The 16,505-nt window shown below is 33.2% G+C and overlaps 1 protein-coding gene across 8 annotated transcripts in view; it reads left to right on the forward strand.

The window, feature by feature from the left end:
* LOC139976424 (uncharacterized) overlaps positions 1-16,505 on the forward strand; it is a 289,428-nt gene that overhangs the window by 32,629 nt on the left and 240,294 nt on the right. For 4 of the 8 annotated variants that reach the window (XM_071985134.1, XM_071985138.1, XM_071985136.1 and 1 more), the window contains 10 exons: positions 2,557-2,577; positions 9,554-9,574; positions 9,905-9,925; positions 10,184-10,204; positions 10,432-10,452; positions 11,789-11,868; positions 12,466-12,533; positions 14,098-14,400; positions 14,943-15,626; positions 15,872-16,201. In XM_071985134.1, coding sequence (XP_071841235.1) covers positions 2,557-2,577; positions 9,554-9,574; positions 9,905-9,925; positions 10,184-10,204; positions 10,432-10,452; positions 11,789-11,868; positions 12,466-12,533; positions 14,098-14,400; positions 14,943-15,626; positions 15,872-16,201 — 1,570 coding nt within the window. The remainder of the gene's footprint in view (positions 1-2,556; positions 2,578-9,553; positions 9,575-9,904; positions 9,926-10,183; positions 10,205-10,431; positions 10,453-11,788; positions 11,869-12,465; positions 12,534-14,097; positions 14,401-14,942; positions 15,627-15,871; positions 16,202-16,505) is intronic. The other 4 variants (XM_071985137.1, XM_071985141.1, XM_071985135.1 and 1 more) reach the window with 3 other exon arrangements.

Consider the following 16,505-nt stretch of genomic DNA (forward strand, 5'->3'; position numbering starts at 1 on the left):
TGATAATTTATGAATAATTGATGGATGACCTATGCGTTTATTATCTGTACGTTATTGCATAGGCGCGTTTTATCTATGAAATTACCATCAAGTTTTTTTTCCTAATATTTCTGTCTGATACAGTTAGAGGAAAACCAGAAACGGGTAAGAATAAAATGATGGCATTATTTATTTCCAATACGGAAGATTCAAACTTATATCTAATATGAACATTACACCCTGAATTAAGATAGAAATGACCGAATATCTGCGGATAATATGTTAAGTAGAGCATTTATTGCAATGTTTAAAAAGACCCGACACACTGAATTAGACAGGAATCACCTAACAAATCTACAGGTGTCTATTTACTGATAACTTTTGAATAATTGATGGAAGACCTATGCGTTTATTATTTGTACGTTATTGCATAGGCTCGTATTACCATCAAATGTATTTTCTAATATTTCTGTCTGATACAGTTAGAGGAAAACAGAAACGTGTAAGAATAACATGATGGCATTATTCATTTCCAATACGGAAGATTCAAACTTATATCTAATATGAATATTACACCCTGAATTAAGATAGAAATGACCGAATATCTGCGGATAATATGTTAAGTAGAGCATTTATTGCAATGTCTAAAAAGACCCGACACATTGAATTAGACAGGAAAATAACCTAACCAATCTACAGGTGTCTATTTACTGATAATTTTTGAATAATTGATGGATGACCTATGCGTTTATTATCTGAACGTTATTGCATAGGCTCGTATTTATCTATGAAATTACCCAAAAATGTGTTTGCTAATATTTCTGTCCTATACAGATAGAGGAAAACCAGAAACTGGTAAGAATAAAATAGTGGCATTTTTTATTTCCAGTAAGGAAGATTCAAACTTATATCTAATATGAACATTACACCCTGAATTAAGATAGAAATGACCGAATATCTGCGGATAATATGTTAGGTAGAGCATTTATTGCAATGTTTAAAAAGACCCGACACATTGAATTAGACAGGAATCACCTAACAAATCTACAGGTGTCTATTTACTGAAAATTTATGAATAATTGATGGAAGACCTATGCGTTTATTATCCGTACGTTATTGCATAGGCTCGTATTTATCTATGAAATTACCATCAAATGTATTTTGTAATATTTCTGTCTGATACAGTTAGAAGAAAACCAGAAACGGGTAGGAATAAAATGATGACATTTTTTATTTCCAATAAGGAAGATTCAAACTTATATCTAATATGAACATTACACCCTGAATTAAGATAGAAATGACCGAATATCTGCGGATAATATGTTAAGTAGAGCATTTATTGCAATGTTTAAAAAGACCCGACACACTGAATTAGACAGGAATCACCTAACAAATCTACAGGTGTCTATTTACTGATAACTTTTGAATAATGGATGGAAGACCTATGCGTTTATTATCTGTACGTTATTGCATAGGCTCGTATTACCATCAAATGTATTTTCTAATATTTCTGTCTTATACAGTTAGAGGAAAACCAGAAACGTGAAGAATAACATGATGGCATTATTCATTTCCAATACGGAAGATTCAAACTTATATCTAATATGAATATTACACCCTGAATTAAGATAGAAATGACCGAATATCTGCGGATAATATGTTAAGTAGAGCATTTATTGCAATGTCTAAAAAGACCCGACACATTGAATTAGACAGGAAAATAACCTAACAAATCTACAGGTGTCTATTTACTGATAATTTTTGAATAATTGATGGATGACCTATGCGTTTATTATCTGTACGTTATTGCATAGGCTCGTATTTATCTATGAAATTACCCAAAAATGTTTGCTAATATTTCTGTCCTATACAGATAGAGGAAAACCAGAAACTGGTAAGAATAAAATAATGGCATTTTTTATTTCCAGTAAGGAAGATTCAAACTTATATCTAATATGAACATTACACCCTGAATTAAGATAGAAATGACCGAATATCTGCGGATAATATGTTAGGTAGAGCATTTATTGCAATGTTTAAAAAGACCCGACACATTGAATTAGACAGGAATCACCTAACAAATCTACAGGTGTCTATTTACTGAAAATTTATGAATAATTGATGGATGACCTATGCGTTTATTATCTGTACGTTATATCATAGGCTCGTATTTATCTATGAAATTACCCAAAAATGTGTTTGCTTATATTTCTGTCCTATACAGATAGAGGAAAACCAGAAACGGGTAAGAATAAAATGATGGCATTTTTTATTTCCAAAAAGGAAGATTCAAACTTATATCTAATATGAACATTACACCCCGATTTAAGATAGAAATGACCGAATATCTGCGGATAATATGTTAAGTAGAGCATTTATTGCAATGTTTAAAAAGACCCGACACATTGAATTAGACAGGAAAATAATGTAACAAATCTACAGGTGTCTATTTACTGGTAATTTTTGAATAATTGATGGAGGACCTATGCGTTTATAATCTGTACGTTATTGCATAGGCTCGTATTTATCTATGAAATTACCATCAAGTTTTTTTTCTTATATTTCTGTCTGATACAGTTAGAGGAAAACCAGAAACGGGTGAGAATGAAATGATAGCATTATTTATTTCCAATACGGAAGATTCAAACTTATATCTAATATGAACATTACACCCTGAATTAAGATAGAAATGACCGAATATCTGCGGATAATATGTTAAGTAGAGCATTTATTGCAATGTTTAAAAAGACCCGACACATTGAATTAGGCAGGAAAATAACCTAACAAATCTACAGGTGTCTATTTACTGATAATTTATGAATAATTGATGGATGACCTATGCGTTTATTATCTGTACGTTATTGCATAGGCGCGTTTTATCTATGAAATTACCATCAAGTTTTTTTTCCTAATATTTCTGTCTGATACAGTTAGAGGAAAACCAGAAACGGGTAAGAATAAAATGATGGCATTATTTATTTCCAATACGGAAGATTCAAACTTATATCTAATATGAACATTACACCCTGAATTAAGATAGAAATGACCGAATATCTGCGGATAATATGTTAAGTAGAGCATTTATTGCAATGTTTAAAAAGACCCGACACACTGAATTAGACAGGAATCACCTAACAAATCTACAGGTGTCTATTTACTGATAACTTTTGAATAATTGATGGAAGACCTATGCGTTTATTATTTGTACGTTATTGCATAGGCTCGTATTACCATCAAATGTATTTTCTAATATTTCTGTCTGATACAGTTAGAGGAAAACAGAAACGTGTAAGAATAACATGATGGCATTATTCATTTCCAATACGGAAGATTCAAACTTATATCTAATATGAATATTACACCCTGAATTAAGATAGAAATGACCGAATATCTGCGGATAATATGTTAAGTAGAGCATTTATTGCAATGTCTAAAAAGACCCGACACATTGAATTAGACAGGAAAATAACCTAACCAATCTACAGGTGTCTATTTACTGATAATTTTTGAATAATTGATGGATGACCTATGCGTTTATTATCTGAACGTTATTGCATAGGCTCGTATTTATCTATGAAATTACCCAAAAATGTGTTTGCTAATATTTCTGTCCTATACAGATAGAGGAAAACCAGAAACTGGTAAGAATAAAATAGTGGCATTTTTTATTTCCAGTAAGGAAGATTCAAACTTATATCTAATATGAACATTACACCCTGAATTAAGATAGAAATGACCGAATATCTGCGGATAATATGTTAGGTAGAGCATTTATTGCAATGTTTAAAAAGACCCGACACATTGAATTAGACAGGAATCACCTAACAAATCTACAGGTGTCTATTTACTGAAAATTTATGAATAATTGATGGAAGACCTATGCGTTTATTATCCGTACGTTATTGCATAGGCTCGTATTTATCTATGAAATTACCATCAAATGTATTTTGTAATATTTCTGTCTGATACAGTTAGAAGAAAACCAGAAACGGGTAGGAATAAAATGATGACATTTTTTATTTCCAATAAGGAAGATTCAAACTTATATCTAATATGAACATTACACCCTGAATTAAGATAGAAATGACCGAATATCTGCGGATAATATGTTAAGTAGAGCATTTATTGCAATGTTTAAAAAGACCCGACACACTGAATTAGACAGGAATCACCTAACAAATCTACAGGTGTCTATTTACTGATAACTTTTGAATAATTGATGGAAGACCTATGCGTTTATTATCTGTACGTTATTGCATAGGCTCGTATTACCATCAAATGTATTTTCTAATATTTCTGTCTTATACAGTTAGAGGAAAACCAGAAACGTGAAGAATAACATGATGGCATTATTCATTTCCAATACGGAAGATTCAAACTTATATCTAATATGAATATTACACCCTGAATTAAGATAGAAATGACCGAATATCTGCGGATAATATGTTAAGTAGAGCATTTATTGCAATGTCTAAAAAGACCCGACACATTGAATTAGAAAGGAAAATAACCTAACAAATCTACAGGTGTCTATTTACTGATAATTTTTGAATAATTGATGGATGACCTATGCGTTTATTATCTGTACGTTATTGCATAGGCTCGTATTTATCTATGAAATTACCCAAAAATGTTTGCTAATATTTCTGTCCTATACAGATAGAGGAAAACCAGAAACTGGTAAGAATAAAATAATGGCATTTTTTATTTCCAGTAAGGAAGATTCAAACTTATATCTAATATGAACATTACACCCTGAATTAAGATAGAAATGACCGAATATCTGCGGATAATATGTTAGGTAGAGCATTTATTGCAATGTTTAAAAAGACCCGACACATTGAATTAGACAGGAATCACCTAACAAATCTACAGGTGTCTATTTACTGAAAATTTATGAATAATTGATGGAAGACCTATGCGTTTATTATCCGTACGTTATTGCATAGGCTCGTATTTATCTATGAAATTACCATCAAATGTATTTTGTAATATTTCTGTCTGATACAGTTAGAAGAAAACCAGAAACGGGTAGGAATAAAATGATGACATTTTTTATTTCCAATAAGGAAGATTCAAACTTATATCTAATATGAACATTACACCCTGAATTAAGATAGAAATGACCGAATATCTGCGGATAATATGTTAAGTAGAGCATTTATTGCAATGTTTAAAAAGACCCGACACACTGAATTAGACAGGAATCACCTAACAAATCTACAGGTGTCTATTTACTGATAACTTTTGAATAATGGATGGAAGACCTATGCGTTTATTATCTGTACGTTATTGCATAGGCTCGTATTACCATCAAATGTATTTTCTAATATTTCTGTCTTATACAGTTAGAGGAAAACCAGAAACGTGAAGAATAACATGATGGCATTATTCATTTCCAATACGGAAGATTCAAACTTATATCTAATATGAATATTACACCCTGAATTAAGATAGAAATGACCGAATATCTGCGGATAATATGTTAAGTAGAGCATTTATTGCAATGTCTAAAAAGACCCGACACATTGAATTAGACAGGAAAATAACCTAACAAATCTACAGGTGTCTATTTACTGATAATTTTTGAATAATTGATGGATGACCTATGCGTTTATTATCTGTACGTTATTGCATAGGCTCGTATTTATCTATGAAATTACCCAAAAATGTTTGCTAATATTTCTGTCCTATACAGATAGAGGAAAACCAGAAACTGGTAAGAATAAAATAATGGCATTTTTTATTTCCAGTAAGGAAGATTCAAACTTATATCTAATATGAACATTACACCCTGAATTAAGATAGAAATGACCGAATATCTGCGGATAATATGTTAGGTAGAGCATTTATTGCAATGTTTAAAAAGACCCGACACATTGAATTAGACAGGAATCACCTAACAAATCTACAGGTGTCTATTTACTGAAAATTTATGAATAATTGATGGATGGCCTATGCGTTTATTATCCGTACGTTATTGCATAAGCTCGTATTTATCTATGAAATTACCATCAAATGTATTTTGTAATATTTCTGTCTGATACAGTTAGAGGAAAACCAGAAACTGGTAAGAATAAAATAATGGCATTTTTTATTTCCAGTAAGGAAGATTCAAACTTATATCTAATATGAACATTACACCCTGAATTAAGATAGAAATGACCGAATATCTGCGGATAATATGTTAGGTAGAGCATTTATTGCAATGTTTAAAAAGACCCGACACATTGAATTAGACAGGAATCACCTAACAAATCTACAGGTGTCTATTTACTGAAAATTTATGAATAATTGATGGATGACCTATGCGTTTATTATCCGTACGTTATTGCATAAGCTCGTATTTATCTATGAAATTACCATCAAATGTATTTTGTAATATTTCTGTCTGATACAGTTAGAAGAAAACCAGAAACGGGTAGGAATAAAATGATGACATTTTTTATTTCCAATAAGGAAGATTCAAACTTATATCTAATATGAACATTACACCCTGAATTAAGAAAGAAATGACCGAATATCTGCGGATAATATGTTATGTAGAGCATTTATTGCAATGTTTAAAAAGACCCGACACATTGAATTAGACAGGAAAATAACCTAACAAATCTACAGGTGTCTATTTACTGATAATTTTTGAATAATTGATGGATGACCTATGCGTTTATTATCTGTACGTTATTGCATAGTCGCGTTTTATCTATGAAATTACCATCAAGTTTTTTTTCTAATATTTCTGTCTGATACAGTTAGAGGAAAACCAGAAACGGGTGAGAATGAAATGATAGCATTATCTATTTCCAATAAGGAAGATTCAAACTTATATCTAATATGAACATTACACCCTGAATTAAGAAAGAAATGACCGAATATCTGCGGATAATATGTTAGGTAGAGCATTTATTGCAATGTTTAGAAAGAAAGACCCGACACATTTAATTAGACAGGAAAATAACCTAACAAATCTACAGGTATATATTTACTGAAAATTTTTGAATATTGATGGATGACCTATGCGTTTATTATCCGTACGTTATTGCATAGGCTCGTATTTATCTATGAAATTACCATCAAATGTATTTTGTAATATTTCTGTCTGATACAGTTAGAAGAAAACCAGAAACGGGTAGGAATAAAATGATGACATTTTTTATTTCCAATAAGGAAGATTCAAACTTATATCTAATATGAACATTACACCCTGAATTAAGATAGAAATGACCGAATATCTGCGGATAATATGTTAAGTAGAGCATTTATTGCAATGTTTAAAAAGACCCGACACATTGAATTAGACAGGAAAATAACCTAACCAATCTACAGGTGTCTATTTACTGGTAATTTTTGAATAATTGATGGATGACCTATGCGTTTATTATCCGTACGTTATTGCATAGTCGAGTTTTATCTATGAAATTACCATCAAGTTTTTTTTCTAATATTTCTGTCTGATACAGTTAGAGGAAAACCAGAAACGGGTGAGAATGAAATGATAGCATTATCTATTTCCAATAAGGAAGATTCAAACTTATATCTAATATGAACATTACACCCTGAATTAAGAAAGAAATGACCGAATATCTGCGGATAATATGTTATGTAGAGCATTTATTGCAATGTTTAAAAAGACCCGACACACTGAATTAGACAGGAATCACCTAACAAATCTACAGGTGTCTATTTACTGATAATTTTTGAATAATTGATGGATGACCTATGCGTTTATTATCTGTACGTTATTGCATAGGCTCGTATTTATCTATGAAATTACCCAAAAATGTGTTTGCTAATATTTCTGTCCTATACAGATAGAGGACACCCAGAAACGGGTAAGAATAAAATGATGGCATTTTTTATTTCCAATAAGGAAGATTCAAACTTATGTCTAATATGAACATTACACCCCGATTTAAGATAGAAATGACCGAATATCTGCGGATAATATGTTAAGTAGAGCATTTATTGCAATGTTTAAAAAGACCCGACACATTGAATTAGGCAGGAAAAATACCTAACAAATCTACAGGTGTCTATTTACTGGTAATTTTTGAATAATTGATGGATGACCTATGCGTTTATTATCTTTACGTTATTGCATAGGCTCGTATTTATCTATGAAATTACCCAAAAATGTGTTTGCTAATATTTCTGTCCTATACAGATAGAGGAAAACCAGAAACGGGTAAGAATAAAATAATGGCATTTGTTATTTCCAATAAGGAAGATTTAAACTTATATCTAATATGAACGTTACACCCTGAATTAAGATAGAAATGACCGAATATCTGCGGATAATATGTTAGGTAGAGCATTTATTGCAATGTTTAAAAAGACCCGACACATTGAATTAGACAGGAATCACCTACCAAATCTACAGGTGTCTATTTACTGATAATTTTTGAATATTGATGGATGACCTATGCGTTTATTATCTGTACGTTATTGCATAGGCTCGTATTTATCTATGAAATTACCCAAAAATGTGTTTGCTAATATTTCTGTCCTATACAGATAGAGGACACCCAGAAACGGGTAAGAATAAAATGATGGCATTTTTTATTTCCAATAAGGAAGATTCAAACTTATATCTAATATGAACATTACACCCCGATTTAAGATAGAAATGACCGAATATCTGCGGATAATATGTTAAGTAGAGCATTTATTGCAATGTTTAAAAAGACCCGACACATTGAATTAGGCAGGAAAAATACCTAACAAATCTACAGGTGTCTATTTACTGGTAATTTTTGAATAATTGATGGATGACCTATGCGTTTATTATCTTTACGTTATTGCATAGGCTCGTATTTATCTATGAAATTACCCAAAAATGTGTTTGCTAATATTTCTGTCCTATACAGATAGAGGAAAACCAGAAACGGGTAAGAATAAAATAATGGCATTTTTTATTTCCAATAAGGAAGATTTAAACTTATATCTAATATGAACGTTACACCCTGAATTAAGATAGAAATGACCGAATATCTGCGGATAATATGTTAGGTAGAGCATTTATTGCAATGTTTAAAAAGACCCGACACATTGAATTAGACAGGAATCACCTACCAAATCTACAGGTGTCTATTTACTGATAATTTTTGAATATTGATGGATGACCTATGCGTTTATTATCTGTACGTTATTGCATAGGCTCGTATTTATCTATGAAATTACCCAAAAATGTGTTTGCTAATATTTCTGTCCTATACAGATAGAGGAAAACCAGAAACGGGTAAGAATAAAATGATTGCATTTTTTATTTCCAAAAAGGAAGATTCAAACTTATATCTAATATGAACATTACACCCTGATTTAAGATAGAAATGACCGAATATCTGCGGATAATATGTTATGTAGAGCATTTATTGCATTTATTATTTAAAAAGACCCGACACCTTGAATTAGACAGGAAAATAACGTAACAAATATACAGGTGTCTATTTACTGATAATTTTTGAATAATTGATGGATGACCTATGCGTTTATTATCTGTACGTTATTGCATAGGCTCGTATTTATCTATGAAATTACCATCAAGTGTATTTTCTAATATTTCTGTCTGATACAGTTAGATGAAAACCAGAAACGGGTGAGAATAAAATGATAGCATTATCTATTTCCAATAAGGAAGATTCAAACCTATATCTAATATGAATATTACACCCTGAATTAAGACAGAAATGACCGAATATCTGCGTATAATATGTTAGGTAGAGCATTTATTGCAATGTTTAAAAAGACCCGACACCTTGAATTAGACAAGGATCACCTAACAAATCTACAGGTGTCTATTTACTGATAATTTTTGAATAATTGATGGATGACCTATGCGTTTATTATCTTTACGTTATTGCATAGGCTCGTATTTATCTATGAAATTACCATCAAGTTTTTTTTCTAATATTTCTGTCCTATACAGATAGAGGAAAACCAGAAACGGGTAAGAATAAAATAATGGCATTTTTTATTTCTAGTGTGAACATTACATTTTAAATTAAGATAGAAATCACCGAAACAATCTAAAAGGTTGTGCACTTACTGGTATAATATTCAAAAAGTGGATGAGTGACAAATCCTTTATATTTCCCCACAGAAATAGTAATCAGTACTATCAATATGTAAATGCACATGCTACAATATATCTACGAAAAAATATAAGCCATATTTCATCCCCCCCCCTCCCTTTATTCATATAAAGTTGGAGGAATCAACATGGCAGGTAAGAATGAATGAGGAGTAATGAAAACATCATAAGAAAAGTTTTCATTTTAAACGAGGAAAAGAATCCTTACATCTAGAAGTCAGATATAGATGAAACATTACATCATAAAGTGGTTTGTTTACTGATAGAGTGTTGAGATTGGTATCAGTTACCAAACCCTATCATTTTATGTATCAAGTGTACGGACTTTACCAGTATTTTTCTCATTTTTCTGTTCTATACAGTTAGAGGGAAGCAAGAAACGGGTAAGAATGAAAAGATCGCAATCGATATTACCTTCCAATGAGGAGGAAAAAACGTATGTCTAATATAAATATTACATATTGAATTAAGATAAATATGACCGAAACATACTAGGCTGTCTTCTTACTGGTATATTATTCACAAATATTGATGAGTGACAAATCCCTCATATTTTATCGCAGAAGTAGTACATGTGTACTATCGATATGTTAATGCACATGTTATTAATTTTCAACGAAAAAAATACTTACTTATTGAGTTTTGAATAAGGTGTAGGTTAACAAACCCTATCACTTTATGTATAAAGTGTAATTTTGTTACCTTATTTTATCCACGACATTTTACTACTTATATATTAATAAGAATTAATAAAATAATAATTAAATTATACGAATAATATATAATTAAAGAAACATCTAATACAATTAGCGTTAAATCAGATGCAGGTAAGAGAAGCGAATATATGCGGAGTATATGTTAAGTAGAGCATTTATACCGCAATGTTACGATATTTTTGGTGACAGTACTAATATTACAGTATAGGATATTACTTTGAAAGTGAACGGCACAAATTTGAATATATATACGGATAGGTTAACAAATTTTGGCTATAATCCATCTGTTCTAGTGCTTGCCAGCAAGCGACGTAGCCCAACCATACAATCTTTTAGTCCATGTGAGAATATTTTGACCGATGTTTCATGATTTGACAGTTGAATTGATTAATAAACTTACTGTTATATGATTTATCAGCTGCAGTATCCAGCAGTTGACATGGATTCCCTTCTTTTGTTATGGTTTAATGACTGAAAGGGGAATAAGTTTTCAAAAATGACTCTGGACGGCAAAATATGTTGAGAAAAGGAACGAAATGATATCGGGGTTAGTAACGTATTGGGAATACCGTACCGAACCGAGGAGTGGATGATCTCTACAAGAAATGATAATAAATATCTAAAAATCATGCAGTCTACTGCAGCTTCTACCTTGGACCTCCACCATGGTCCTGCTACCCCCCCCCCCCCCCGCTCCCGTAGCATTCCCGTCCCCATCTATATCAATTTAACTCAATCATAACTACTCTCCTGCGTTTCTGCAACAGGTAATACACCGTCCAGTATTTGTTAGAAATAGTTGCAGTAATTCATAGTGTATTATCTGCATATCGGGTATGCATGGAGTATTTATCCATTACAAATTACGGTTGAATTATCTACAAGTGAAGAGCACATTCACGTATGGATTTCGATATAGGGTATATACTTTTTTTTTCATCAATACCTCAAGCAAAATACAAATAGAAAGAAAACCAGCGCCAATCTATGTTTTCCTTTTCAGGAAGGAACACGCCGTTTAGTTAAACCACATCAAGGACTTATCGCGCCGAAATACAAACCACGACCTCAACTGACTTCTTGGTACACGGTCATTTATTTGGTTTTGAAGATTGTAATAAGTGGTGTTACTTTGTGCAATTAATAATTACTTCTACATCAATCTTAATGGAAAAGAAGTTAAAGAGCTCGATTCGTAGCAACGGTCTGTCATATTTTATTATATTTCGTTCAATAGTGACTAAAGTTAATCATGAGCGAAAGCAGATGGAATGTGTCGTCAATAAAAGTAGACGTTATTATCAGAGTCTGTTAAATAACACGTAAACTTTAAATATAATATAATATTTTGGTAAACAATGATTGCAATAAATACTATAACTGGTATTTCACACTATATAAAGTACTTGCAGAAATTCAGGAACGGTAGTTTGATGAAAAGTCATCTATGAAAAAACCAAACGACTTAACTGATCAACCAGTATAATTGTAGATTAGCCTTAATTAAAACAGACTGGTGATGATGGAGTGGTTCGTGATTGCATCCATTTGTAGCCCAGTTTTCTGAATTTTGTACGGTCTCTTATTTTAATGTTTTCAAAGTGTTATGAATAACTTCATACCTTTCAGAATTAAATGAGTTATGCATATGTCATGCTAATGTTCTTTTCTTGCTCTTAGGATTCTATCTCGGGCATTAATAATGATGCAACTGGTTGGTTTGTTTTGTGGCGCAACAGGGAACACAGGTAAGATTACTTAAACAGTATTAATCTTTATCCAAGTAGCGAATGCTCCTTGGGATAGCGAACGGTTGCATATGATGAGCTCCTAAGTTTGCATGTGTATGCGGTGACAGCACCAGACTTCAAAGAGGTTAGGGAAGGGGTGGCGTGAGAGTATGGAGCAAACAGTTTTGGGAGGACAACAAACATACATGTAAGGAGTGCACATCTGGACAAAAAAGGCATTCAATTCCACATCTCTTGAATGTATCTCAGTGGTGCCAGGGGGGGGGGGGGAGGCTCCGGAAGCTAACGCGTATTCATGTATTCCTTCTACCGTAGCGAAAAAATGTATGTGAGAGTGGAAAATGCTATATCTATGGAGTTTATTTCGAAGCCCCTGTGGAGGTCCTGGGGAGGGGGGGGGGGCAAATTCCCTGGAAGTTGTTTTTAGATTTTAAGATATTTCTTTTCTCATAGCAACTTTAGATGAAACATGTCAGGACGAGGAATTTAATTCCTGTGGAAAGTGTTCAAAGCCAAGATGTGACAGTGCTTTCAGACTGTTCTCTTGTAGCTATCTTAACTTAAGCACAGAAACACATTCTAGAGGTACAATTTCGTTGGTATGTATTTCACAGCCCTTGTGGGGGCCCCGGAATATGCAGCAGTTTGTTATCCTGATATTAAGCAAATAAAGAAAGTGTTGATGTAAGGGATAGTCAGTTTGGTTTCACGGCAGCCAGTTGTGGGGTTGGGGAGGGAACGGGGGTGTGCCTCTTGGTGCCACCACTGTGTATGTATGCAGGATGGAGAGGTTAAGGGAATTGGGGGCTAGGTAGAAGTTAGCGAGATTTATCAGTTACGCTGCACTTCAAGAGAAATGTAAGGAAACTTGGCTTATTTTCATCAATCATATTTTTCTTTGTTTTGCATCATAATTGAAATGTACGTTTCAATTTTGCTACCATCGACATATATAATTCTAGACATCACATTACACACTGAGAAAACGTACCATTAAAGAATGCATTACTTGTCCGTGTATCATTTCTGAAGTCATAGTGATGTATATATACAGAATATCAATCTAACGTAATAAACTCATGTAATAAACTTGAGGTTCATTCTTTAGGATTGGATGATAGCGACGGTGGAGCTTTTTTTTCATAACAATTAAGTTAAGCTGCATCATTTGTGTTTTCCTGATTAGAAATTCTTTATAATTCCAAATGAGGAAGAAATGAATTTTGCATAATTTCTACATACATTATGTCCTATTTCATCGTGCAATATGTGCAAATTTGTTAGTGGTAAGTTCCTTCACTGTTTACACCTACTAGTCAATTCTTTGTATGCTAGTAGAAGTAGTGTCTTTTAAAATACAAGCAGAACATCCTATGTCAGATGAATGGCAAATATAGCCTAAGCATATCCTTGTTGGAACAGAAAGCATTGATTCCGGATTATCCATTAACCAGGTTTATGATTGATAAAGAAGGGACAGATAAACATGGTTTCTCAACTTATTTAACATTTGCCTTCCCATACAAAACGTGCGAAATATTCTTATTACATTTTTCATTAGATTGTCTCACAACACAAAGCGTCCTGCTCGGAAGTCAAGGAATCATCAGATGCCGACTTTTCGAAAACAGTACACGTTTCTACTGGTTCGATACGAATAATGAAGGAGGCGATACTCTATTGATCAAATTGGAGAACGGACGAGTCAGCGGAACAGGATATACGACAGGAAAATTCAACATAGACAGTGATGGCTCGTTGATTATCAACTCAGTAACGGTTCAGCACGAGAGAGTATTTCACTTGGAAAGTGTGAACAGCAACTTGTTTACAAGCACCAAGGATATAACAGTTATTGTATATGGTACGTATTCTTTACTACTCCATAGTCCCTCAGTCGCACTTGTCGCGTCTTAATTACTAATTAAAAGCAGTAATGTATACAAGAGCTTCCTCATAGTTACTTTAAATTAAATTAGCGCTTTTCGCAGTAAGTAAAGGAGTAATTTCTATACATAGTATGGCCTATGGCAGCGTGTAATATGCAATTGAGCGACTGAGTGAGTGAATGAAATAATAAAGTAAGAAAAACGTAATGACAATATACCAGACAGGCGATGGAGAATTTCACGCAAGAGAGAAAAAAAGTGCTGTGTCAAAGAATATTACTGCTATAAATCATAGCAAAAACTGTATGCATCTGCACACCATGCAGGCACACGTCCTGATTTAATATTACAAAGCGAAACCGTCGTCCGTTCCAGCTGTAAGATGTTTAATTTGACAAATTGGGTCCTGATCCCCTTTTTTGTAATTCAGTTAGATATTCTGTGCAGTGAATAACATTACATTCTTGATCATTCACAATAACTCCAGACAAGTCAAGTTTATTGATTCGTTTCGCAGTTGAACCAATCGAACCAATCCCGGTAATTACAAAGTGCCTGGGTAAATCTGATTGCATCATGAAAGGAAATCTAGATGGAGTCATCTCATGTGTCCATCACAATACAAGACCAGCTGCAAAAATAACGTGGTTCATAAGAGATGGGACTCACGACATACCACTGAACTCCACCACAAATCAGACACTTTCTGCAGACTTGATAACTTTTTCGGTAACCTCGGAGATGGCCATAGGTGAAATACCCTTTCTTATCGATATGCAGTCTTTGGTGTTACTTGTGTGCAAGTCTCACAACCCATATTCTGTGGTACAAGAATCCAATAGCAAAGTATTGCTTGATCTCTCTCAAAATGACCCTTTCGAAAAGCAATCAGATCTACCAGAAGATCCAGTTTACGCTATTCAAAACCAAGATTTGGTAATAGAGTGCCCACTACACATTGCTGCTGAAGATTCAATCGTTGTGTGGATGGCCAAATCGCTTGAAACAAGAAACAGTGTTTACCTAAAATATTCGGCTTATCGTGTTGTTCCGTCAGTGGAGACCGATGAGCAATTAAGTCTCGACAAAAGCGGTGATTTAGTCATCTCACAAGTTGGATTACATCACGACGGGCTGTATGCATGTGTCCAAAGCACGGGAAACACCACAAAATCCTTTCTGCAGCGTGTTGAAGTAATAGGTGGGTAACGTATTTGTTTTGTGTACTGCTTCCGCTATTTATCATCTGCACTATCTTCCAAATTGTAAAAACATTTCAAATATTAGAATCTATCAAGAAAAATATAAATAACATTTCTTTAATCTTCATACATTATTAGATGATATGCTATACATAAAGTTTTGGTGCAGGCTTGTACTTGATTCGGCATTGTGATAACATATAGCAAGGTTCATCATATAGCTTTCTTTTTGTTTTATGTACAGTACAACCTACACCACCAAAACTCTTGGTTGAAGGTTGCAACCTTTTTGAACCATGTAGTTTCCATATTACCGAAACAAAAGCCATTACATGTAAAGTGAATGGAGTTCATCCTGAGGTGGAACTCATGATAATAGTCATGTCAACCAATCTTGCTGTCATGAACACTAAGGTATCAACCTATGAAGACGAGGGGCTGTTTTACACTAGCATTCACGGAGACGTGATTTTGGTTGACGCTAACTGTCAAGTTAATGGGACAATCCTTTGCCAAGCTGTGGGACCGGCTGCCAACGTCTTCAAATCAGATGCTACTATCTCAATTTCATCTAGTAAGTATATTGTTATTCTATGATACGTTATTTCATTGTAACTATACTATTTACCAGAAATATAAAATTGTGCCACCATTAATGTCAATTGTATGAAGATATTGGATATGAATGTAAGATGGTCAGCTCTTAAATAAAGTCTTCTTTTGTACCATAGTTTTACTTGTTTATTAGTGCACTGTGTAGTGCTTACTGTACAGAGGGCTATACATTTGTACAGTATATTTGTATGTTGTCTTGTGGCAGCAAAGAGGGGGGGGGGGGGTTAAGACCTCTCTCTCTCTCTTCTATCTTTGTTCTTCCT

The sequence above is a fragment of the Apostichopus japonicus genome, chromosome 11, assembly GCF_037975245.1.
Source record: "Apostichopus japonicus isolate 1M-3 chromosome 11, ASM3797524v1, whole genome shotgun sequence".
Classification (NCBI taxonomy): domain Eukaryota; kingdom Metazoa; phylum Echinodermata; class Holothuroidea; order Aspidochirotida; family Stichopodidae; genus Apostichopus; species Apostichopus japonicus.